A 26,064-nucleotide genomic window follows, 5' to 3' on the forward strand; every position below is an offset into this window, starting at 1 on the left:
TGCCCCACAGGCTGAATTTTTAAATGCATCTTTTAAGTCTTTTGAACCCAATCCCTCTGCCTGTGTACATGTGTTCATATGTATATACACACAAACAGATTGCTGACTTCTTGCTGTGTCCTCTCATGGCAGAAGGGGTGAGAGAGCTTTCTGGAATATTTCTCTTTCATAAGAGCACTAATCCTGTTCATGAGGGCTCCAGCCTCCTGATTTAAACACTTCCCAAGGCCCCACCTTTGAACGTTAGGATTTTAATATATAAATTTGGGGGGATACATACATTCAGACCATAGCTTCAGGCTTTGCATATTCTGTTTCTTTGCCTGGAATAGCCATTCTCTCCTTTCTTGACTGCCAAGCTCCTATTCATGTTCAAAAACCCATTTTTACTTCCCTCTACCAAAAGCTTTCTCTGATCTCCAACAGAGTGGTTTTCCCTTCTGAGCTCACAGAACAGTTAATATGTGGCTTTACTACAACACCCCTGATGCATAAGCAATTGCCTAAGTTATAGTCCTTTTTTTTTTTTTTACTGTCAGGTTTTGAACATAACTTACAGGCTTTGTATTGTCTGCCACCAACCATTCCCACCACGCTCCAATCTAATCTCACATCACTTTCCAATTTACTCCACTCCCAGCCATTGTCCCTCTTTCTCTTCCTGCCAGGGAGTCTTTGTCAGGGTTGACCTCTGACTCCATAATGCCCCTCCCCTGCTCCCTCCAGTACAAACCAACTTGTCCTTAACTCAGTTCAAGTGTCACACCCTCAGGGAAGTCTTCCAAGAGATCTCTTCTGGACTAGAGATGAGTTTCCTTTGTGATATTCACTCAGAAAATCATGTTCCAAGATGGGATTTATTTAGAAATTATACATACATTTGTTTGTGATTATTTGGTAGAGGCCACTTCACTCAGTCATAACCATATGAGAGCAGGAATATAACTGTTCTTGCTCATCTTTATATTTTCAGGACCTAGCAGCATGCCTGGCACCTAGTAGGCATCCTATGAACATCTGTTATAGGACAGAATGAATGCCAGGCACATAGTATATTTTTTGTTATTATTGCTACGCTTGATGAGAGCAAGCAACACATCTTCGTTTTTATAATCCTCAGGTTTTAGAATATAGGGGTACTCAATAAGAGATTATTTTGTGTAATATCAAACCTAATGACCATTACTACCACTTAATCTAATAATCAGTGTTTAAGTATATTAGAAGTGTTTTTTTTTCCCCATAAACCACAGACAGTAAAAACTGTGTATTTGCATAGTCATTGCCACAGCTAGATATTGCCTAAAGCCACTGGGAAATTAGTAAGGAGATAATGGTTTTCAGAGGGGTGAAAGACCTCTAATAAGAGAAAACCGAAGTGAACATATGTAGTTAAAAGTTGAATCAACATGTAAATATAATTACAGAAAACATGGTTATAACTATCTTTATTTAAATGAGGCAGTCCCTTTACCAATTTATAGTTAAATTTAATAAAGTCAGTCTACCAAACATTTTTTTAGAAAACAGAAATAACATAGGGACATTACTTAGACTCATAGGTGGGGGAAGGCAGATTCTAGAGTTTTCTGGAAAGCTCTACGTCCAGAAAACCCAACTTAACATTTGTTAAATAAATTTTTAAAAAGTAAGTCCGTGTGTTAATATTATCATATCCAGAGATTATTCCAGAGAGTCATATTAAAACTATGGAACACTCCCTTCCATAAATAATTTGTGGGATTTTCATAAGTGGGCAAATCTCCCTCAGGATTCCAGGCATTGGATTCTACATGTGCTTCTGAATGGTAGAACTTCTTTGTATTAAAAAATTGTATGTCATGTTCAAGAGGCTCTTTGGGTACATGAACCAAATTATAAGGCACCGTGTTATTAAAAAACATTTAAAACATCCACTCAGAGATTCTAAAACAGCATAAAAAAAGACTAGAAGGCAGTCACATCACTTTAGCTCTAACCTTGAACACCAAATATCTCCTTAAGAGAAAAATCCAGAGCTTCCAAAGTCCCCAAGTCAGAGCTGCTCTTTTGGGGAATTTCCAGATTGTCCCTCTTAAAATCTGCAGAAGCCCTGACAAGGAATATCAGTGGATAGCAAAACAGAACAAGTTCCCAACTGATGGGATTGTTCAGAAATAGCGCTTTCGCAATGCTACATCTGGGCCCGGGCTCTCCTCTCCTTCCTTCCGGGGCTTCATCCTTCAAAATGAGCCTCAAAGTTTTAATTACCAGCTATTCAGAAGACTCACACCTTATACTCAACAATCTTTTTTGACAATTCTAGATGTCTCAAATGCCTTCAAAGACAACATATCAAAACAACACACACACACACACACACACAGAAATCAACTCAGTGTCTCCCTACAGTTGACTACCCTGTGCCCACGCTACACAAAATCATATCTATTAAACATCCTATCTCTGTTCAGTGATGGAAACCAGCATCAATAAGCTTATTTGATAAGCTAAAAATGAGGAGACAAAGTTGACCACTCCATCTCTGTCACTCTCCTAATTTAATCTAATCACCACAATGTACTAACTCTCCTTTCCTAAAATCTTTCAAAGGCACCCACTTCTCTGAATGAGCTTTCTTTCAACAATTTCCCATTGCTTTAGGGTAAACTTTAAAGATTATATGGGCCTAGTTGATATTCCCAGGTTCAGGTTGAACAATACTCCCCATATTGCTGTTTTTAGTCCAACACTAGCCTTCTTTGGGCTCCTTAAATGTAAAAAATCCCCCATCCATGCAGGGCCTATATTCATTCTGGAAGGGTTTCTCCTCCACCTCCCTTCAATCTCTGACCTCCACGACTTTTACTTTCTCTTCTATGATGATATGTGCTTCTTTCCTTCCTGGAAATCATTGTGATTATAATTTTACATTTCTAAGCTTTGCTCATTTAATACACATAACTCCCGCATGTTAAACTATATTGACAGTAAAAAATAGTAATATTCCAACTAAAAAAGTGGGCAAAGGATCTGAAAGACATTTATACAAAAGAAGATACACAACTAGCCAACAGGTCCAAGAAAAGATGGTCAGCATCACTAATAATTAGGGAAACGCAGATGAAAACCACAATAACACATTATCTCACATTCTGTTAGAATGGTTAGGATCAAGAAGACAAGAGATACATGCTGGTGAGGATGTGGAGAAAAGAGAACTTCTGAGCCCCTGTTGGTGGGAATGCAAATTAGTGCAGCCATAATGGGAAACAGTATGGAGGTTCCACAAGAAGTTAAAAATAGAACTACCCTATGATCCAGCAATCCCACTTTTGGGAATATATCTAAAGAAAATGAAAACACTATGTTGAAGAGATATCTGTATCACAATGCTCATAGCAGCATTATTGACAATAATCAAGACATGGAACCAACCTAAAGCATCCATTGACAGATGAATGGATACATATATAGTGAAATATTATTCAGCTGTAAACAAAAAAGCAAACAAACAACAAACAACAAAACAAAACAAAAACCATGAGGAATTCAAGCTATTTGAAGCGAAATGGATAGATCTTGACAACATTATGCTATGTGAAATAAGCCAGACAAAGACAAATATTGTTATGTCATTTGTATGTAGAATATAAAAAAAAATAATAATAAGAAGAAGAAATTCATAAAAAAAGAAATCAGGTTTATGATTACCAGAGGTGTAGAGTAAGGAGACAGGAAACTGGAGGAAGGTGATCAAAAGGTATAATCTTCCAGTTATAAGATGCATAAGTACTAGGGATGTAATGTACAACATGATGACCCTAGTTAACACTCCTGTATGATGTATCTGAAAGCTGTCAAGAAAGTAACTCCTAAGAGTCCTCATCATAAGGAAAAAATATTTAGGTATATATATATATATATATATATATATATATATATATTTATATATTTTTCTTTTTATATATGTTGTGTCTATATGAGGTGATGGTGGTTCACTAGACTCATTGTGGCAATCATTTCACCTTATGTATAAGTCAAGTCATAATGCTGTATACCTTAAACTTACACAGTGCTGTATGTCACTTATTTCTCAGTAAAGCTAGGAAAGAAGCTATAGTGAATAGCTTCTTCTATATAGCTTCTTCTTCTATAGTGGTCAATTAGACCAATTACCTAGAATGAATGAAGAAAACTTTTCTGGAAGCCCCTTTCCAAACAAAACAAAACAAAACAACCCAGAAACAGATGGTTTCACAGGTAAATTAAGTAAATTAGGCTGAGGTAGTTTCATAAGGGAATTCTACAAAACATTTAAAGGCAAATAACTTCAATGTGATTCACATAATTCTGGAAAAATTTGAAACACAAAAAGGAACATTTCCAAAGTATTCATGAGGCCAGGATACTAACAAGATTCAACACTGGCAAAGACACTATAAAAAAGGGAATTTTAGCTAAATTTTTCCTTTGATTGCTGATGCAGAAATTATAAGTAAATATTAGCAAATGGAATCTGTGGCTCAGTAGGGTTTGTTTTAGGAATGAAATGATGACTTGCTGTCAAGAAATCTATCAAGATGGAATTTTGTATAGTATTTATATACAAGGCAATCTCCAGGGCCCAGTCTCAGCTTTGTCACTTACAGGTTGTCTGATCTTCTTCAAGTTATTTGACCTCTATGAATTTGAGTTTTCTTAACTTCAGAATGAAAATAAGAAAAGTAATGAGCTCCAGATTGGGCAAGGGTTAAATGGGTTGATACATGTAAGAACTTATACGGTCTTGGATATCAATTGTACCAAATAGAGATTATCTTTTTTTTTCATTATGTTATGTTAGTCACCATACAATACATCATTAGTTTTTGATGTAGTGTTCCATGATTTATTGTCTTAAAAATAATCTTAACCATAATAATAAAAAGAAAAAATAATACCACCTCCTTGGACACAAGAAATGCATGGGATAAAATTCAGTATCCATTTTTTAACTTAAATAGCTCTTAATAAAATAAGAATAGATAGATATTACCTTAACATGAGAAATATATCTATCTCAAATCATAAGCCATCATCCTGCTTAATGAAAAAATCCAGAAGCATTCCCATTAAAGTCAGACACAAGATAAGGATGTTAATTATCTCACTATTATTTAACACTTTTCTGATGGTACTAGCCAATGTAATTAGAAATAAAATATAAAAGTTGGAAAAGACTTGGTAAAAGTGTCATTATTTGCCAATGATACAACTTAGCTAGAACACCCAAGAGGATAAACCAAAAGAACTGTAAAAAATATTAAGAAGATTCTGTAAGGTCCTTGGGAATAAATTTAAAACACAGAAATCAATAACTTTCATAAATAAAAACAAAAACTATAACATGGCAGAGAATATACATTTATGATTCTAAACAAGAAATACATTATTAGGTCCAAAGTTACCAAGAAATGAAAACTATATACATATATTATATATACACACATACACACACACATATACACATCTGTATCTGTAACCATACATGCACACGCACAAACATATGCACTTACAACCCAGACAGACAGAAAAAGAAGAACCTCAAAATATTACCAAAGAACACAAGAAAGACCTCAATCCTGGAAAGGTTACCCAGGATTTTGGCTAGAAAGAACCAACATCATAATGATAGCAATTTCCCCGAACATCAATTTGCAAATGTAAAAGAATTTCAATGGAATACGAATAAACTTATTTTAAAATTAGATAATCTAATTCTAAAGTTTAGATGGAAAAATAAAGACTTAAGAGTCCTGTGAAGAAGTATAATGATGTGATGCCAATTCTACTAGATACTAAACTATGTTATAAAGCAATAGCAATTTCTTTTAAAGTGTCGTATTGGATAAAGAATATAAAGACAAATTAACAGAACAGGAGTTGGAGTCCAGAAACAAACTCTAATACCTATGGCAATGTAAAATATGTCAGAGTAGTATTTCAAATCAGTGAAAACAATACATATTAATCAACAAATTCTGAACAATTGGACAATTAAGTAGGTTCCCCACACTTTGTGCTGCCCAAATACCATGTGGATCAATTATTTGAATATTAAAAAATCCCCCCCAAATTTTAGAAGTTGCATTAGAAAATAAAGAGAAATGTATTTGTATTATTATAGCTCAAAGAGGGTTAACACTAAATATAAAACACAAAACAGAAGACATAGAGGAAAATTGCCTCATTTAACACACACACAACAAAACCAAAAGCATTCAATGAACAAAGCAACCTTACACAATATTTTAAAAAATAAAAATAAAAACATGCCATGCAATTTCAATTACATCACAACAAAGTATGAACTTCTTTAAAATATAAAGTCCTGCATATCTGTAAGAAAAGAATAGCAACCCAATAGAAAATGGATAGATTATGAGCAAATAATTCACAAGAAAGGAAATAGAAATGGCTCTTAAGTATATGAGGAGATAATAAATCCCTCCTGTAATAAGAAAAATACGTGTTATAATGAAAACGAGGTATCATTTTTCACCTATAATGCTGGAAAATAGGAGAAAATTTGATAGTGTCTAGTTGTTGAAAAGTGTGGAAATAGCCATTTTATATGTTGCCGGTGAGGCTGAAACCTGTTACAATCTCTAAGTTGACCAGCTTGACAATATCCACCAAAATTACAATGTACATGGTTTTTGACTTGGCAATTTTATTTCCAGAAATTTCTCCTAAAAAATTCAAGTTTTTAGTAGCTCCTGTGAAAAACCACATGTAAAAAGATATCTTCACATCATTGTTAATAGCAGAAAAAGATTGGACTAAAGTGTCTGTCAATAAAGTACTTAGTAAAATAAAATATAATCTAGATCTAGAGTGATAGACCTCCTTGGGATATATCTCTGCTGCTTTTATAAAGAATGCCACTTTGAACTGTATGTATCTTGTATTACCATTTGTGTGAGTGTGTGCATGTATGGGGGCTAAAAGCAATACATGTTTGCATTTGTATAGAATGTCCCAGAAATAAAGACCAGGAACCTGGCAATGTTGTGTACTTCTAGGGAAGGAAACTGAGAGGTTGGGGGAGGTGTGAAATCATACAGTTTTTGAGTTTTGCACTAGTATGAGTACACTGTCTATTCAAAATATAAATAAGTTTTAAAATGAGATTATCAAAGTTGGTTAAGTCACTTGCAGTGCCTGGTACAAAGTCATGAGGCAATGAATGGCTGTTGTGTTTACAATTATGTGCTGAGTAGGAAGTGGATGATGATGGTGGAAAGTGAAAAAATCATAGAGCCAAATTATTGGTTCCCTTTGATATGGGGTCTTGTTTTGTAAATATTGGGATGACCTATACAAAATAGCCAATATTTGACAGTATTTGATCTGCAAAGAATAGCAATTTTGTATTACTCAACCCCAAATTATTTTCTTCTGTCTAAACTAGAATCCTCTAGTAACTGGGATGGTGGCTATTTGTTCAATTATTTCTGGCCACCTAAACCCACACAGCTTCTAGATTTGGAAAGAGAAAGTTAAGAGAATGTGCTGAATGATGAGGATCCTGAACTTAATGAATTAATTTGGTTCCTGAGTTTTGGATAGTGAGTAGCTTGAATTGTCTAACAAAAGATATATTTAAAATTTTATCCAAAACTCATTGATTTCTGAGTTAGGATAACAGGAGTTTGGACACTGAGGCTTTGGTTAGTGAGTGAGGGGGAGTATCTGTTTTCACCGATAAGAGATAAGATAAGGAGAATCTTACAGCTTACAGAGCATTTTTAAAAAGTGGCCTTGGGGTGCCTGGGTGGCTCAGTGGGTTAAGCCTCTGCCTTTAGCTCAGGTCATCAACCCAGGGTCCTGGGATAGAGCCCCACTTTGGGTTCTCTGCTCAGCAGGGAGCCTGCTTCCCCTTCTCTCTTTCTGCCTGTCTCTCTGCCTACTTGTGATCTCTGTCTGTCAAATAAATAAATAAAATCTTTTAAAAAAAATAAAGTGGTTTCATGTGTTCTCTAGCTAGGGGAGGTAAGTGATAGCCCACCCTTCACCCAATTTTACAGAAAAGGAATGGTTTCTGCTTTTAACAGCAAACCAGAATAGATGTAACACATTTGGTGTCGAGGAAATTGACAAAGGACTAGACCCACTGCCTAGGCAGGGCCGCTTTCAATATTCGGACTATATTTCCTGTTCTAAAGCAAGCTCTGGTCCCTCCCGCCTCCTATCTGTTAGTGAGATACCCAACGTCCTAAAGCTCAGAAGTTGAATGTAAATGGTAGGGTTACTATCAACTCACATATGTTTGTATATTCTGTTAATCAACATCATGAAAGCTTTCAATTTTCAATTTTTAAGCTTCCCACTCATGGTGAAACTGCTAAAAATATGATAGATGGCCACAAATTTCTTCATTGGTAAAGCACTGACAGAATCAAAAGGGGATGCTGGGAAAGAAAGAAGAGAAATGACTTCATTGATTGGTTCCTAAAGCTACAGATATTTTTTCTAAGAAATCCACACCGTGAGGTTTCTGGAGTTAAGTTCTACTCTTAGGACAAAAATTTCCATGATGATTCTTGGCACTCTTGACCTAAAAAGCAGTAACTCCCCTACCTTATTTCACAAAGCTTGGGAAATAGGCAAAAAGAGAAGAGGGAGAAATTAGTGGGCTTCTTGGAGAGACTTCTGGTCTTAGGTTATGACTGGCCTATAAAAGATTTCAAGGATGGGGTGCCTGGGTGGCTCAGTCAATTAAGCATCTGCCTTCAGCCTAGGTCATGATCCCAGAATCCTGGGATCAAGGCCCACATTGGGCTTCCTGCTGCTCAGGGAGCCTGTTTCATCATCTCCCTCTGCCTGCCACTTCCCCCTGCTTGTGCTCTCTCTCTCTGTCAAATAAACAAATAAATTCTTTGAAAAAAAGATTTTAAGAATATCAGAGGCAATGTATGTGAGATTCTCATGAGCCCAGACTATTTAGTTTCAATAGAGAAATTGATAACTAGAGATCGGAGCAGACCCAGACATAAAGTAAGTGCTCAATGAACATTTGTAAATTGAATGGATGTGAGTGGGTCCTGCAAACAGAGTACAAGACAAAAAGAAAACGAGAAACCATCCTACACTAAAAGGCAGACAGACTTAGGTGAGCCTATCATTTTCATTTTCATCACTTCCAGTATGGGATTTATTAATATTTTACTTGTGGAATTTGCTAATGTTTTGTATTCCTTCTTTTTAAAATGTTTATGTAGAAGTCCTTAGAAGTCATACTTATATCCTTTGTCTTACAGAGTAGGCACACTTAATCAAATAACATGAATGACCCTCACCTAACTTCACAGACAAGGCTGTTTATGAATTGCAAAGAAGAACATCAAATCCTTAGAGGAAAGCCCTACAGGTGTTCAGTCTGTGAGGTCAAGGATAGCTAATAGCCTTTCCATAAGCGTTCTCAAGTATTCCAAGGCTACGCTTGGGTCTGGGATTTTATAAATGGTTTCCTCTTTAAAAACCTTCAGTTTGTCAAGGAGTGCATCTGGAGCTGAGTCGACTTAAAATTACTGACTTTTCAGTCACAGAATATCAGGTCCTATTGCAGACATCAAGGAAGAGAGACAAGGTTCCTGCTTTCAAAATATATCCCAGTGGCCTGAATGAAAGGTCAGAAGGATAAACAGCAGAGCAACAGAAAGGCAAACTGATGACTATGCAAGATAATTCACCAAGGAAGATGCTACAGGAAAAAATCAGACAGATAATGAAGTGTGGTAGAAGGTAGCTGGGGGTATCCAGGCCACTTGAGATGAGCTGGCCAGGAAGGAACTCATGGAAAAGATGATGTGCCCTGAGGCCTGAATAATGGTGAGGCAGCCAAGCAAAAATCTGGCCAGAGTATCTCAGGCAGTGAGAATGATGATGATGATGATGATAGAGCAGATATTTAAGCACTTAACTATGTGCCAGCCTTTATTTTAAGCCCTTTACTAGTACAATTTTATTTAATTCCCTCAACAGTCATTGAGGTAAGCGACTACTGACAAGGAAATTGAGGCACTGAATGAGTAGACCATTGCCCATCTCTAGACTAGAGAAATATCTGATACAGAAGAATAGAGGCTCTGCCACAGGGAGAAACTTGGTATGTATGCTGGAAAAGCAAAACAGCCTGGGGAACTGGACACTGCTACAGAATGGAGGTGGGGGCAGAAAGGGGATTGGGATCATATTCCATAAGGCCTTCTGGACAACCTAAGGATTCTAGATTTTCACTGGATGGTTTTAAGCAGATGATTAAGATCCACCTCAGAGGAATGACATAACTTGATCTATGTCTTTAAAATAATGTTCAGGTACTGGGGATAGTAGTCCAGGTGTTGGAGGAGTAAAAACCTAGTTGATGGGTAAGAGCTTTGAGGTCTGGGATGTGGAAGAAGTCTGAGAGAAACACGGATATAAGACAATCATGAGATGAGTTCAGTCCTGGCGTTGACCCCATTATGTGAAAGTGTCCTGAGTTCTCTATCCATTGCATCTGTTGACAATTGCTTGTTGACAATTTGGCAGAATAGTTTGGTCATCTTAGTGGAAATGACTGACCTCATCCAACTCTTCAACCCAGCTCTCGTTAGAAGGTGACATTTCTGCAGCATGACAGAGTTGTGAGGGCATGAGGCCAACATGGGATCCAGTCCCAGTCTGGCAATTTACCCACTGAATGATGTTAGATGAGCCCCATAACCTTTCTGAGTCTCAGTTTCTACTTCTGTAAAATGAGGTCATCAACACCTGCATTCTGTTGTGAGGATTCAATAAAACCAAGTCTGTGTATTGTCCATAGTAGGTATTCAACAACATCAGGTCAATGCCCTCCCTTCTCCTTTGGGTGGAATATGGGATACATTGAAAATTTTACTTGTTTTCTCTTAATTATGGTATGCATTTATAGCTACTCCCAAGCTCATTATGTAGAGCAACACCAGAGACTGACCTCAACTCTTTCGCTCCCTTTCATGTACTTATTACCCACCTCTGTGTTTCTTGAACTCTGCTAGGGACAGATGATGAGGTCAAACAATCTAATAACTGTCACCATATTTAAGTAATTTGAGTTTTCTGTGTGCAGTAAGATGGTGCCTGTGCCAAGGTGAAGAGCAGCCCAAGACCAGACAGAAAGCTTCTGGGCCTTATTTCTAAGGAGTAAGACCTCCCAGGCCCTCTTCATATTTCAGGTTACTTCCCTACCTATGCTCTGAAATTCAGACCATTCTTCCCTTGGCCCCTTCTCTGCATTTTCCTGACACATTTTTTTTTTTTAACCCATTCTATACAATTAGGAAGACTATTTCCCAGGAGAATTAACTCTGGGTTCCATCTTGCACTTAACTGCAATCCCTCAGCTTTTCTTTCCCTGGACTGCCAATTTCCCATTTGACCATCCTCTTGATTTTCGGTGTCTTGTTAAACAAAAATTTCTTTCTCTTGCTCTGTGTCTGAGACTGCAAAATTACTTTCTTTAATCCAAGCCCTATTTGTACTTTTAAGACCAAAAATTTAAAAACATTCATGGCTCTGAAATTGTTTTCAGTTACGATTGCTCTGCTAAAATACTGTTGTTTGTGTGTTGCATTTGTGTGTGTGTGTGTGTGTGTGTGTGTGTATTCTTTTAATGTCTGATAGCCATTTCCTCTGGCTTGACTTTAGAAATTACTATTTTCTAGGCATTTGGATGTCTTTATGTTATGGTTACTTCATTTCCTTAAGAGTTAACTATTTTAATTCCCTTATCATACAGTCATATGTACTACTTTTCTATCTCCAAATGCAATTAAAAGTGCCCTTCGGGTGTTCCAAGTTTTAATCATTCTGTGTGTGAAGCATTCCCCGGGCTCAGAAACGCATTCTGTGCCTCCTCTCTGATGGAGCCTTTCTCTTAGGAGGAGGAGGATTAGGAGGACTGGAAGAGACAGGATGAGGTGTGACAGCTTTGTTTCAGATGACATTGATTCAGATGCCAAATTCCTCACTTTTGAAAGCATTGGCTCTCCTGCCTGAGCCAGGGCCAAGAAACCAGTTCTCTCTAGCAGTGGCCACGGACAGGGGTCCAGAAGGACAAGCCAGACCTGAGCCCAGGAAAGCACTGATGCCCCAAACTGGCTTTGTGACCTGAGGCATTGATTGATTTTTATCTGTAAAATGGGAATAATCATACCTATCTCATTGTTTTTTGAGAACATAAAGAAATTCCTCAAAGCTAATGGTATTATGATGCTAATTGTTATTTGGGATGGTCCTGGGAAAAACTGGAGCTCATATTTGAATAGGTTTATGTCACAGTGCTCTGTATGCATGTACTCACCAAACTGTGACATGTGCTTCTCCAGCCCTTGATTAGTGACCACCTGCCATGCAAGTTTGATAACACCTGAGCCTCTCTGTGTCCTAATCAGAGGGATGAGTCTGTGTACTTGGATGTCCTGGCAATGTCAGATTGTTATAGTATTTTAAAAGTTCTTCCTCTCATTTTCTGTACTTAATCATGGAGGGGGAACACTTTACAAACCTGCCCTGAGCACGGAACTCATCTTGAAGAGCACACTTTAGGCTATGAGCCTTTTCAGAGTCTAAAATGTGCAATCACTGTGGGAGGTCCAGAAGGAAGATAAGCTGGTATGGTTCCAACACCCTCCTTACCCCAAACTTCAGTGTTTAAAAAGGACTTCTGCCAGTCTGTCTTAGTGCATGAATGGTGAATGGTCTGCCCTGATCCCAGCCTGTTCTGGCCACCAATAACTATGTGGTTCATCTCAATTGCTGAGCAGGGATTCCCGTTCCATCCTTGGGCTTGGCTTGGCATTTGGGGGGAAATAGGACTGGACTGTCATCCCTTCTTACATCATAAGACCAAGTAAAATAATGCAGCTGATGGTCAAAGTCTTATAAAAATAAAAAACAAAAAAACCCTTGGCAGACATACCTTAGAGCCCAGCAATTACACTACTAGGTATTTACCCCAAAGATACAGATGTAGTGAAAAGAAGGGGCATATACACACCAGTGTTCATAGCAGCAATGTCCACAGTCAAACTGTGGAAAGAGCTGAGATGTCCTTCAACAGATAAATGGATAAAGACGTCGTCCATATATATAATGGAATATTACTCAGCCATCAGAAAGGATGAATGCCCACAATTTGCATTGACATGGATGAAACTGGAAGAGATTACGCTAAGTGAAATAAGTTAAGCAGAGAAAGACTATTATCATATGGTTCCATTCATATGTGGAACATCAGGAATAGCATGGAGGACCACAGGGGAAGGGAGGGAAAATGGAATGGGGAGAAAACAGAGATGGAGTCAAACCAAGGGAGACTCTGGACTACAGGAACAAAACTGAGGGTTACAGAAGGGAGAGGGGTGGGGAGATGGGTAACTGGGTGATGGGAATTAAGCAGGACATGTGTTGTGATGAGCACTGAGTGTTATATACAACTAATGAGTTGTTAAGCACTACATAAAAAACTAATGATGTACTGTATGCTGGCTAACTGAACATAAAAAAAGAAAAAAAAAAAGATCCTTGGTAGGATTCCAAATGTTGACTCCACCATATTCATTCACTCTTCTAGAGGTCACTACATGTCATTCTGTTGGGGCTCGTTTTCCAAAGCCAAGCACCCAATTCTTCCAGGCTTTGGACTCTACTCCTTTGCTACCAATAGAGGTTACATGCAGAGACCAATGTTCTTACAGTACAGTAATAACAACGAAAGTCTTCCTTCACATGGGAAATTAGAGGTATGGGGTCAAAAACATTACTGTGAACCCCAGCTGCCTTCACACCCAGTTGATGATAACTGCTTATTTGAAGGGTTGGACTTATTTAATAACATCAACCAGAAGGTTATTGAAAATGCCCACCCTTGTAATCACCCTTATACTGGGAAGAGGGTGCCCATAATATAGCAGGTGTCTCAGACTCCCTCTTGCCTCCTTCCTTGGCAGGTATTAATCAATTGCTTCTCTGTTTTCTGATCTATCACATGGCTTCAGGATATCGGCGTAGAATTCAGGCCATGACCAACACTCAGGAGATGATAAATGGGATGAGCCTCCCTTGGCTTTCTGACATTGTAATTTAGAGTTAAATGTGCTTTTCACATGTATTATCATTTCAACCCTCACCTCCGATGATTCACGATGTACATAATCAGAAAACTGGGACTTCAAAGAATTAAGGCAGCTGGTGAATATCATACAAGGAGCAAGAGGTGAAAGTGAAAGCTGAACTCTGACCCACTGACCTCAGAGAGCAAAAGGAGCAAAAGTACCCACTGGTACTTACTATGCTTCTTCTAAGAGCTAGGCTTTTATAAACCATAACTTGTCTAATCTTATAATTCGTGCCATCCTGTGAGACATTCTTTCTGATTTCCAGATAAGGAAGTGGAGTTCAGAGAACTGGAACAACTTGTTCAAGGCCTTTATAGATAGTAAGGGGATGAGAATTTGAACCCACATTTCTCTGAATCCAAAGCACATTTATTTTTCTCAGCACACGGACTCCACAGTCCAACCTCTGCTTGTAGAAAGCACCACCCAGAGCAGGACATGGCAAAGGTGTTTGTAGGAATGGTATTAATGACAGTGGCAACTTGAACATGATTTCAGTGCTTGACATTTAGAGAAATGATTAAATAAATACTATGCTAGCACCACACTGGAATATTTGCCACTGTTATAAACGGATAATATGATGACTATGTAGAAACATGCAGAAGTGTTTACCAAATAACATTAAGAAATCATATGTATACTGATTACATTTATGCAGAAATTATGCATATGAATGGATAAACAGTAAGAGCAAACACAAAGAAAATACCTTTTGGCTGGGATATAGGATAATAAGATGTTTTAAAGTCACATTAAGCATAATGCAGGAAAAAAAAAGTTTATGGATCTCAACATCAAGAAAATCTGGCCAAAGAAAATAGACAAAAATAATCACCCATGAGGGAATCTGTCTCTGAGATTTGAAAGAACACATTTCCAAAATAACGAAAAGGGCATAATGGCATTTAGAGTAAAAATTAAATACTGATTCAGAGCAAGTGGAAGTAGTGCTATTAGAATAAAAATTTCACAGCAGGAACTATGAGAATTTCAGGGGGAATTTTGCACACTAGAGAGATCTGGAGGTCACATGCCATGTTTTCCTTTCATTTCCTCAATGTATCCAAATTTTCTACTCTTTCCTTGTGAGGTTCTAGGTTGTGATGTTGAAAATCAATCACACACATTTCCCCCCCTAGATACTATTGGGCAAGTGAATTCACCTGAATTCTATTGTATTTTGGGGGGCACTGGAGAGGTGAGGGTGTCACTTAAAATCTAGTTTCCGAGGTGCCTGGGTGGCTCAGTGGGTTAAAGCCTCTGCCTTCGGCTCGGGTCATGATCCTGGGGTTCTGGGATGGAGCCCCGTGTCGGGCTCTCTGCTCGGCAGGGAGCCTGCTTCCCTTCCTCTCTCTCTGCCTGCCTCTCTGCCTACTTGTGATCTCTGTCTATCAAATAAAATAAAATAAAATAAAATAAAATAAAATCTAGTTTCCATTTCCCAAACTCCCCTCTAGCAACCGTCCATTCTGGAGACATTGACTGGGTGCTGACTGCAATCTAGAGCTTGTGAGGCTTGTGAGGCTCTAGAAGTACAAGGCAATCAATCAGTCTTCAGGTTGCTGTGCATCTGTTGGAGGAGACAGGTGAAGCAGACCAATCTGCTAGTGCATTGGTAACTGCAAACAGGCCAATTTAAGTCATATGCTGAGAACAAGGAGGAAGGGTATCCTCAAGGATATTGGGAGAGGAGGGAATTCTGGGATGCCCAGGTCCCCAGCTGAGGGGCCAGCATGAACTATAAATAGACCTACTTGTTCCAGTATCTTTAGCTCCTTGGGAAAAGGGTTATACCTTATCCATTCTTGTCAACACCCCACCCCCATCCCCTTTTGTGCCTGGTACATAATAGATGTCACCAAAATATCTCTTGGTTTAGACGACTGACTTAAAACTTAAAAACAAAACCAGAGGACCTTAAACACTCGAGGAGGGAGACAACTATAAAAATCAATGTCTCCCTGCAGCGTGTTAAGCATGCAAGGACCATTCCCTCTATTGTTGATAGGAGATAAATGAAAACAGCTCTTTTCACTCCTGGCATCCTGGAAGTTTGCATGCTGCAGGTTTTCTTTAAATACTTAAAGCATGGGGCACGTGGGTTAAGTGTCTGCCTTCAACTCAGGTCATGATCCCAGGTTCTTGTGACGGAGTCCCAAATCCTCCTTCTTTTTCTTTCTCTACCCCTCACCCTGCTTGTGATCCCTCTCTCTCAAATAAATAAAATCTTAAAAAAAAAAAAAAAAAAAAAGGAAGAAAGAAAAGAAAAGGAGTGCAACTCTTGATTTTCAGATCATGATCTCAGGGTCATGAGATCAAGCCCGGCTTCAGGCTCCACACTCAGTATGGAGTCTGCTTGACATTCTCTCTTTCCTTCTGCCCCTCCCCCTGCCTGGGTGTATGCGCTCTCTCTTCCTCTCTCTCAAATAAATAAATAAATCTTAAAGCAAATTAAAAAATAAAAATAAATGCTTTAGGACATGGTTTCTGCCTACCCCCCATTCTTTTTGTGGAATAGGAAATGAAATCAACATCAATTATTTCTCTTTCAATTTGAAAATTGAATTCGTTACAGCTATTTAAAAATAGAAAACAGTTACTGCATACAGTAAACATTCCCATGCAAGAAGTGCTTATAAGAAATTTGAAATGATGGCAATTTCCAACCCTGAGTGAGAAAGGGCTTTCATTCTGATGAAATACAAGGCAAGAATTAGGAAGAAGGACCAGGCTACTGGGTGTGTTGTCCCCAGGGGCTCTTCTCAGAAGCTCTGAGTGCAGGGGGCTCCAATGAATGACTCGACTTCCCGTGATCCTCAAAAAAGCACTTGACAAATGAGAGTTGGGACCTCCATCTCACTAGAATCCAGAGGAGGGTATAATATCCCATTTTCCAGATAGGGGAAACTGAAGCTCAGAGTGGTCAAGTAACTTGTCCAGGATCACACAGCTAGCAAGTGGCTGAGTTCAAATACATAATCCTGTCTTTTTGGCCCCCAAACCCAAGTGTCAGCATGAGGTATTTCCCTGACTATGCTGTGTTCTTACTGAAATAAGAAGACTCACTCTAGAACTGTGCCACTCAGCTCAGCTTTACATTTTGGGCCATAACACCCACTCTGTGTGGATACCTAGTGCAAACTTAAAACTTACATTCCAACCATGGACACTGCCTAGAGTTCCCCAAACTCACCAGCTTTCTCCATCCCTCTCTGTTACCATCTGTGGTGGACCCTCCAACTAGTCTACCTGGGACCATCTACTTGTCATTCAGAATCAATGCATCTCCTCATTGAAGGCTTTGAGATCCCATATCTTCCCTCTAACAACCTCTCCCCTTTTTGTGCATGACTCAGGCTGTGAGATCAAATCCCTACTCTACCACTTACTAGCTCTGTGACTTTAAAAAGCTACTTCTCTGGGTCTTAGTTTCCTCCCCTGAAAAATAGGACTAAAAAGAGTCTCTGGAACCCTCTTACACTGTTGGTGGGAATGCAAGTTGGTACAGCCACTTTGGCAAACAGTGTGGAGATTCCTTAAGAAATTACAGAGTTACCCCAAGACCCTGCAATTACACTACTTGGTATTTACCCCAAAGATACAGATATAGTGAAAAGAAGGGCCATCTGTACCCCAATGTTCATAGCAGCAATGGCCACAGTCACCAAATTGTGGAAAGAACCCAGATGCCCTTCAACGGATGAATGGATAAAGAAGATATGGTCCATATACACTATGGAGTATTATACCTCCATCAGAAAGGATGAATACCCGACTTTTGTATCAACATGGATGGGACTGGAAGAGATTATGCTGAGCAAAATGAGCCAAACAGAGAGTCAATTATATGGTTTCACTTGCTCGTGGGGCATAAGGAATAACATGGAGGACGTGGGGAGATGGAGAGGAGAAGTAAGTTGGGGAAAATTGGAGGGGGAGACTAACCATGAGACTGTGGACTCTGAAAAACAAACTTTGGGTTTTGAAGGGGAGGGTGGTGGGAGGTTGGGTGAGCCTGGTGGTGGGTATTATGGAGGGCATGTACTGCATGGAGCACTGGGTGTGGTGCATAAACAATGAATTCTGGAGCATTGAAAAGAAATTTAAAAAACAATTTATAATAAAAAAAAAAAGAGTCTCTGGTTCATAAAGTTGTGAGCATCACACACACACACACACACACACACACACACACACACAAAAAGCCTTCCTGCCAAGTACCTAGCAACAGTACCTGGTACCTAGTAAGTGCTCAATGAATGTTAGTGACTACATTGATCACTGTACCCGGGACAGATTTCTCAACAGGCACAAATTTGGTTTTCTTTGGTACCTGATGTACAGTGATGTCCTTGAAAGTTGTGGAGACCTGGCACAAGAAGGTGTCTAAAGATGCTTGCGGAGTGAACAATGACTAGTGAACAATGAACAGTGGATCAAGGTTGCACAACCAGGTTTCATTGACTTAGATGCCTTGATACTATCAAGCCGCACCCTGCCTTCCTGTGGTGGCTGGACCGGATCTTTTTCTAAAATGCCAGGGCACAACAGGACTTGCTGCTTTCCAGAAAACATACCAAAGCATGTGTTTCCAAATTTCTAGCTCCTTGTCCCCATTCCTAGGTCTCTAGTTTCCTCCCTAGAATGACTGATTGAAGGGTGCCATCACCCTATCCTGGGAAACAACCTTCCTCCCTAGGAGTCAGTGGACATGTTTTGTGAAATGTTTCACCTATTTCCGGGAGTGCCTGATAGCCACAAGGCAATGCCCCTCCCCCTGCAGGCCTGTCCCCACCCCAGCCTGGACAACTACCACACGGACACTCAACCAGCCAGCCCTGGTCTGCCAGAGGTCCATGAGGCAGGAAGTGGGACCACATCTCATCAGAGCCCATCCCTGCTCAGCGACCGCCAGCTGCTGCTCCACTGGGACAGGAGAGCCAGCTGCCGCCACACCTCTCAGCACAGAGCACCTCCAGCCTTATTATGTTGGGAGGAGACAGGAGGCAATGGCAGGCAATTTGACAACTCAAATCAAATGACAGCATCTGTTCTGTTGTCACTTCCAAAGCATCAGGTCACCAGAGTCCCTTCCAAGGTGCTGCCAGGCGAACGTCCAAGTATGGAGCCATCACCGGCATTCGCAAGCTCAAAAGGCATCCATCGTGTTTCACTTGCTCCTTCCTTGAGCGAGGAGCCACCCCGGTAAGCTCCACAGAGCCCCTGACTGCAGACCTCCATGAGAAGGATCTGGAATTTCATGGTAGTGGGAGAACTTGTTTGGGCGAAGCTAGATGACTGAAATTGCTTACTTTCTGTACTGCTTAACTTTGTTACATGAAAGACACAGCATATATTGAAATTTCAGATGTCTGGAGCATTTAAAATCTCTAGCCCTCCTTTCCAAAGCAGGATGCATTGATTTAAAGAAAACTCTTCTGCTATTTAGAAGGCCTTGGATTAATATTTGTCAACACAGGTGTCTGACCTTTTTTCTGATCTGAATGTAGTTTTGAAGCTCCTAGTTAACTAAACAATACCTCAAATAACCCCCTGAGGCTGGAGGCAAAGGCCTGGCTCCTCAGAAGGATGGGAGAGTTCCAGGTTTTTGTTTTGTTTTGTTTAAGATTTTATGTATTTATTTGAGAGAGAGGTAGAATGAGAGAGAGAGAACATAAGGGGGGTAGGGTCAGAGGGAGAAGCAGGCTCCTGGCTAAGCAGGGAGCCTGATGCAGGACTCAATTCCAGGACTCAAAGATCATGATCTGAGCCAAAGGCAGTCACCTAACCAACTCAGCCACCCAGGCACCCAGCTCCAGATTTTAAAGCAGTTTTATAAATGAATGCACTGGGCGATTGCTCAGCTGTCTTATGAATATCGATTGGTAAGAGCACTAAGGAAATCTTTGATCCCAGTCTAATCCAAAAAAACTTTGTTTTTCATTCTTAGTAACCACTACCCAGGCCAGGTCTCATCATGGAAATGTCCATATGGTTTTGGGAACTGAGTGTGAGGCTCTGTTCAGCCTTGACTTGCCACATGGCTCATAACTACCCATAGTTATTTCTAGGAGGGGGGGCCTTCTTTCCGGAGACCAGGGGACCCCTCCTGGCCTCACACAGAGCCCTGTAGGTCCTTCCTTGTCACCACACCTCACTGGAACTGTGGCACTGGCCTCCCCCTGCCCTGGAAAGGGCCAAATCTTCTCCATGATGAAGGTCCCACACCTGGCACAAGGCCAGGAAGACAGAGTGGGTTCCATGAAAGAGTCCTGATGAATAAGTGATGGAGGGAGTGAAGAAAGGAAGGAATGGAGCCAGGAAGGGCAAGCAGCTGCTGAGCCAGGATACATAAGCAGAGGAAGTAAAAGTGTGTTGAGTGGACCCAAAGGAAGAGAAGAGAGCGAGATGCCATGTTGCTCTCCATGGTTCCAGTATGAACAACAATGATGGACACATAGTGGGTGCTCAATCAATCATGCCAGTGAACACTAACTGGGTGCTTTCTGTCTGCAGACATTGTGCTAAGCTGTCTACATGGATTGTCCCACTCAATCTGCACATGAAACCCTACAAGGAGCTGTCATTAGTTTGGCAAAGTGGATTAAGTCCCCAGTGAGAGATGATACAGACTCCCCTGTCAAGGCAGGAGAGACACAGTCCAATTTCTGTCAATATCATTGTTCTCCCTTCCTCCTAGAAAGGCAGGAGAGATCTTCATGAAGCTCATGGATTCTAGAGCCACACTGCCCGAGTTCAAGTCCCAGCCCAGCTGTTCCGTGGTAGAAGGCTGAGTGACTGAGTTTACTTACTTGCACTCTCTATGCCCGGTTCTCTCACACAATTGGTGCTAGTGCACAGGGACCATTGTGAAGACTAGTGAAGTCAGGACATGCATAAGAGCTACGTTTAAGCGGTAGCCTTTGAAACACGATTCCATATTGCACAAACCCACACGCGTCTTCCTCCTGTTGCTGTTGGGAGAGGGGGTTGGTGCCAATCCCTGCCTCTTCCCTCTCTTTGCAAGTATGATCTTCTCAGTTTTTGTGGGTTAAAAGCAGAAAATTTTAGAACGTGGGAGCCAGGTGGGCCTTGTTGACCCCAAGGTAAAAGTCAACATTTAACTGATGATGATAAGAAGAAGAGCTAGGGAAAGGGGAGGAAAAAAGTTTAGCATTTATTGATCTGTGTTAAATGCAGCTAAAAGATATAATAGTGAATCTGTCTAGATTTCACCAGAGGGTGAGTGACCAAGTCTAGGATAGAATCCAAAGTTCCAGATTCCAATGTGGGGTCAGCTGAGGACACACAGTATGAAACATCTTTATCTGTCTGAAGAGAGGCATCTTCAGATGGTTTAAAAGAACCACTCACGGTCTCTAACAAGATGAAATGCCTAGCAGTGGAGGGCAGCCTTCTGAATTTCTGTGGCTAGAGCATGCCACAGACCTCCACTTTCCCAGGCCTTGCTACCCACTCCCACTACACCAGTGGTGCCATGGGAGCCCCTCTAAAGGTAGAACCTGGGAGTATGGAAGAACCTAGCTCTAACAACCCTTTCTGTCTACCCACCCTCCTGGGCAGTCTCTGTTTTCCCTCTGAGTGGGAACCATAGGACCATTACTAGAAAGCAACCTGGTTCAGGGCTGCCAAAATGGGGGTGGTGATGGGGCAAAGTAGAGGGTGGCAGGAGCAAAGCTGACTCCAGCTCTTGCTGTGCCTGTATTTGGACCTAGGGCATCTAGGCTGGATAGAAAATAGCTTTTTTCCCTCTACCCAGGAGATGGATACTACCATGCTCATATTTAATCTTTTCAGAAGCTCCTGGCCTGGTAGCCCAGCCAGCCAGCTGTTCCAAGACCTGGTTCATAAGTTACTTTCCCTCCCACCTCTCTTGGCTTCTCGCTCCACGTTCCAGCATCATTTACCTGCTTGGAATTCCATCTCATAATCCAGGCCCCTTCTTTTCCCTCTAATGTGAATGTCTTTCCTAACCCCTTCCTGGCTTTACTTTTATTCATTCTTTCACACTCAAGTTAGGCATAATGTCTTCCATAAAGCTTCTCTGATGCATTCTTCTGAGAGGTCTCCATTTTGTACTCCCATAATTCCACTTGAAAATTTCAACCAGGATTATTTACCATTTTGTTTATAATGTTCTCTCTATGGGTCTGGACATCGTAGGAGACCCATCTATGGGTCTGGCCATCATTTCTTGATGGCAGATATGATGACTTTTGTCTTTGAATCTTCATTCTCTAGCATAGGACCTGGCACATTGCCATGAGTGTGTTACTTGGAAGACTTTGTTCAAATTATTCTTAATTCACTAAAGAGAAAGTCCGGCCAAAGTACTTCAGCATTTAGACATACAAAAAATGATTGGTTACAGAGGGTTAGGAACACAAAGCAAAATTCACAGACTGACACAGCGCTTAGGGATCAAGAAACAAGAGCATAAACCCCACGATGGGTAGGGGGCTGGAGAAGTGGCAGCACAATGACAAAGAGGGAGCTTTGGAGAGGCAAAGGAATGTGGAGCGCACCCACTGACTTCTTGTACAGTCTGGAGGACAATGCTTGCTTTATGAAGGAAACCATATCCTCTACCTGCAACACGATGACTGCAATTCTACACCACAAACCGGAGTGACAAGTGTTTCTGTTTTAGACAAATACAGAAGCCATAGTTACTATGTAGGCAGATAATTTTGCCTAACTCTTAATTTTTAAAGATCAAAACTGACTTTATATCCAACCCAGAAAATCTGTTCCATGTTACACAGAGAGTCCCTTAGAAGACTTAGAAATATCTGTGTTCCACCATTGAGCTGAACTTCAGGGGATGCTCTCTGGAGGGCACACTGAGTCTACTCAGGGACACTCCCTGAGTGGAGACACAGAAGCAGTGAACACCATTGTACATCAGAAACTTGAGACAACCAAGAGGGGCAGAGTGCCAAAACATTATATGAGCAGACACCGCTGGCCTTTGAATAATTAACTCCAAGAGTCATACAAACAGAGAGAGGAAATTCAACTTTGAAGAAGTCTAGGTTTGCTGCTTTGTTAATTAAACCCCGTCCTCCATTGAAAATACACACAAAACACACACACATGGTCGTGTAAGACACATGTATTGTGCTCTATTACCTCATTTTAACTTCTTGGTTCAAGATACATATACACCTCTAAAGCACTTTTCAAATTCACCAAGAAATGTAATCATCCCGTTGGTCTTACCCTGAGGTAGTTGAGGGTGAAATTTGTTAGTCCCATCCTAGTGATGTTTTTGGACAGCTGATCCAGGACCTGAGGATCTTGTGCCTAAACAAGAAAAAACCATATATTTTATCTTTGTAAGATGGTGCCAAGAAAGTCTCAAACTGGACTACAGTTGCTAAAAAATGCAATCTCAACATTGTCAGTTTGTCTCAGAGGGGAGGTTGCTGGAGATAATTTAATTTACATTTTGAAGACACTTGCATATAATGGCTCAAGGACATTTTTGGATCAATGATGCAAGATCTGTTGCCAGGTAGAACCAAAATGAATCAGGCATGCTTTTAGTCCTTGGGAGAAACAACCTTACTTCCTCTGTGAGAGGCCCCCGTGTCTTCAGAAGGAGGGTCATTAAGCTCTGTCAGGACACTGCCAAGTCTCTGGCACTCAGCAGAGAAGGCAGGGTCCATCTCTGGATTTCGTAGAGCCAGGCTTTAGGACTGGCCTTTGTTTTCAGTTGTGATAGTGTTGTGTTTGACAGCTTGGAGTCTAAGACTATATCTGAAAACTTTACCACTTGTATGAAATTTATATGAATTCTAAATTTTTTCCCCATTAAGCTGTGTCTGAAATAGATGGTCTCAACAATTTTCATCCTATAGTACTGTAAGGGTAAGCAACACCTTTCCCAAAATATCTGCCACATTTAAAAGAGGGGTGTAATGTTCCATGGGTAATCCTAAATGTTCCATGGGCTACCCCAAATGTTCTGGTAGGCTACAAAAAAAAAAAAATGAAATTTCTTTCTGGGCTTCATTGTGAGATGAGTCTCTTGGTTGACACTCTTCCTTTCTATTTGTCTTTCCTTCTTCACTGGCAGACACAAACTGGAGCTAAACAGAGAGAGACTCAATAAATATCCTTTTGTCTTCATGCCTGTAGTCATGAGACTACAAGTTCCTCTAACACTTTAATTCATTCTTTCCTGTACTTAGTTTTTCTCATAGCCATGTAACCAGTTGGCTTTGTGCATTTCAACAAAAACCCAAAAGTCAGAGAAAAGAGTTGGAGGTTGTGACTTCTCACTTCAGTTTCTGAGAAGGGAGTTCTCTGTGGACATAGAGCCAATATTTATGGAAGCCTTTCCATGTGCCAGAAAGAGCTGGTTCTATAGATAGTCATCAGGTAGTTGTCACAAACATCATACGCATCAGATTTGCAGACAGAAGACAGGATATAATAATAAATGAAAGGAAGGACATTACTGCTGCCAAAGCTGCTAAAAGCCAGTCACCGCTACTTGAAGAGGACCTACTATGTGCCAGGCACTGTTTTATGTTCTTTATATGCATTAACTCTTAATCTTCAAACCAGTCCTCTGAGGCAGACTCTATTACTATACCCATTTTATAGATGAAGAACTGGAAGCACAGAGATGCCATGTCACTTACACAAGGTCACAGGAACAGGAATACACACGTATGTGACCTCATTCTAGGATCCAGGCTCCCGACCACCACCTTCTGCTGCCTTTGGTCTCTTTTGGGAACACTAAGAGTGGATACTTTGGGCTTCTTCAATGGGATTAGAGGATGTGTACTGGGCTTTCAAAGTGGAGAAATAGGCAGAAAGATTGGAGCAGGGGAGTGGGGTGCCACAGCAGGAAGCACAAGGTCAATGGGAAGGGGGAGAGATTGGGTTTAACCAATTGGGAAGAGAGCGTAGAGGACAAAACCTGGGGAGACAGAGTGGAATTGGATAGTCTGGAGACAGATGGCTCATCAGCCTGGGTTTTGGAGTCTGTACCAGCTGAGTTGAAATCTTGATTTGCCACTTTCATGCTGAGAAACATGGAGCAATATATCAAGCCCAAGTCTTGGTTTTCTCACTTCTAAAGCAGGGATAATGATTCTGCACCTCTCTGGGTTACTGGGAGGGTTAAATAGAATGTGTACATATGCTTAGCACAAGACCTGGCATAGCAAACACCTAGTAAATACTAGCTACTCTTATTGTATTCTCATTTGATTGTACAGGGTCTTAAAAATCAGGCTCATTAAGTATGATTTTGCTCCAAAGCCTTTTCACAGAAACTGCTGCATCATGCATTACGGAAGAGCGATTTATTTAAGTCAATGCCTTTGACGCCTTCTTCAGGGACTGCACTCAGCTAGTTCTTACCAAGTCTTACCTCTAAAACATATATCCAGATTGGCATCAGATTTGGCCATGCACCTAGTTGGTGCTCAATAAATGTGATGTGATTTGTGGTCAACTGAAACAGAGCGAAACCCAGACTGTTCGCTTCATCCCAAAACTATGGTTAGAAATGCTGTAGACACAGATCTGAGCTACCTGAGCCCCACTTCTTGTCAGATGGTTCGAATCAAAACTGGAAACTTGTTTTCCTTACCTTACTTCTTGTTTTATTTCCTTCCCCAGTTATACATAAAAGGTTTAATAGCCCAGGCAGAGCAATACTTGATAATGATTCAGTGGAATTTAAGAGAAGTACAAACTGTTTATTGAGGTAACCTCAGTTTGGAGTTTAAAATAATAAAATATATATATATATATATATATATATATATATATATATATATATATATATATATCACACTGCACCAAACTCAGAAACAAAGAGGGGGAAGGGGGCCTGTAGAATAAAATAGTT

The 26,064-nt window shown here is 40.3% G+C and overlaps 1 protein-coding gene across 10 annotated transcripts in view; it reads right to left on the reverse strand.

The window, feature by feature from the left end:
- The window catches only part of LDB2 (LIM domain binding 2), a 374,613-nt gene that overhangs the window by 52,629 nt on the left and 295,920 nt on the right, over window positions 1-26,064 (reverse strand). For all 10 annotated transcript variants that reach the window (XM_059381390.1, XM_059381381.1, XM_059381375.1 and 7 more), the window contains exon 5: window positions 23,412-23,495. In XM_059381390.1, the coding sequence (XP_059237373.1) occupies window positions 23,412-23,495 (84 nt within the window). The remainder of the gene's footprint in view (window positions 1-23,411; window positions 23,496-26,064) is intronic.

The sequence above is a fragment of the Mustela nigripes genome, chromosome 1 (genome assembly GCF_022355385.1).
Source record: "Mustela nigripes isolate SB6536 chromosome 1, MUSNIG.SB6536, whole genome shotgun sequence".
NCBI classification, from domain to species: Eukaryota; Metazoa; Chordata; class Mammalia; order Carnivora; family Mustelidae; genus Mustela; species Mustela nigripes.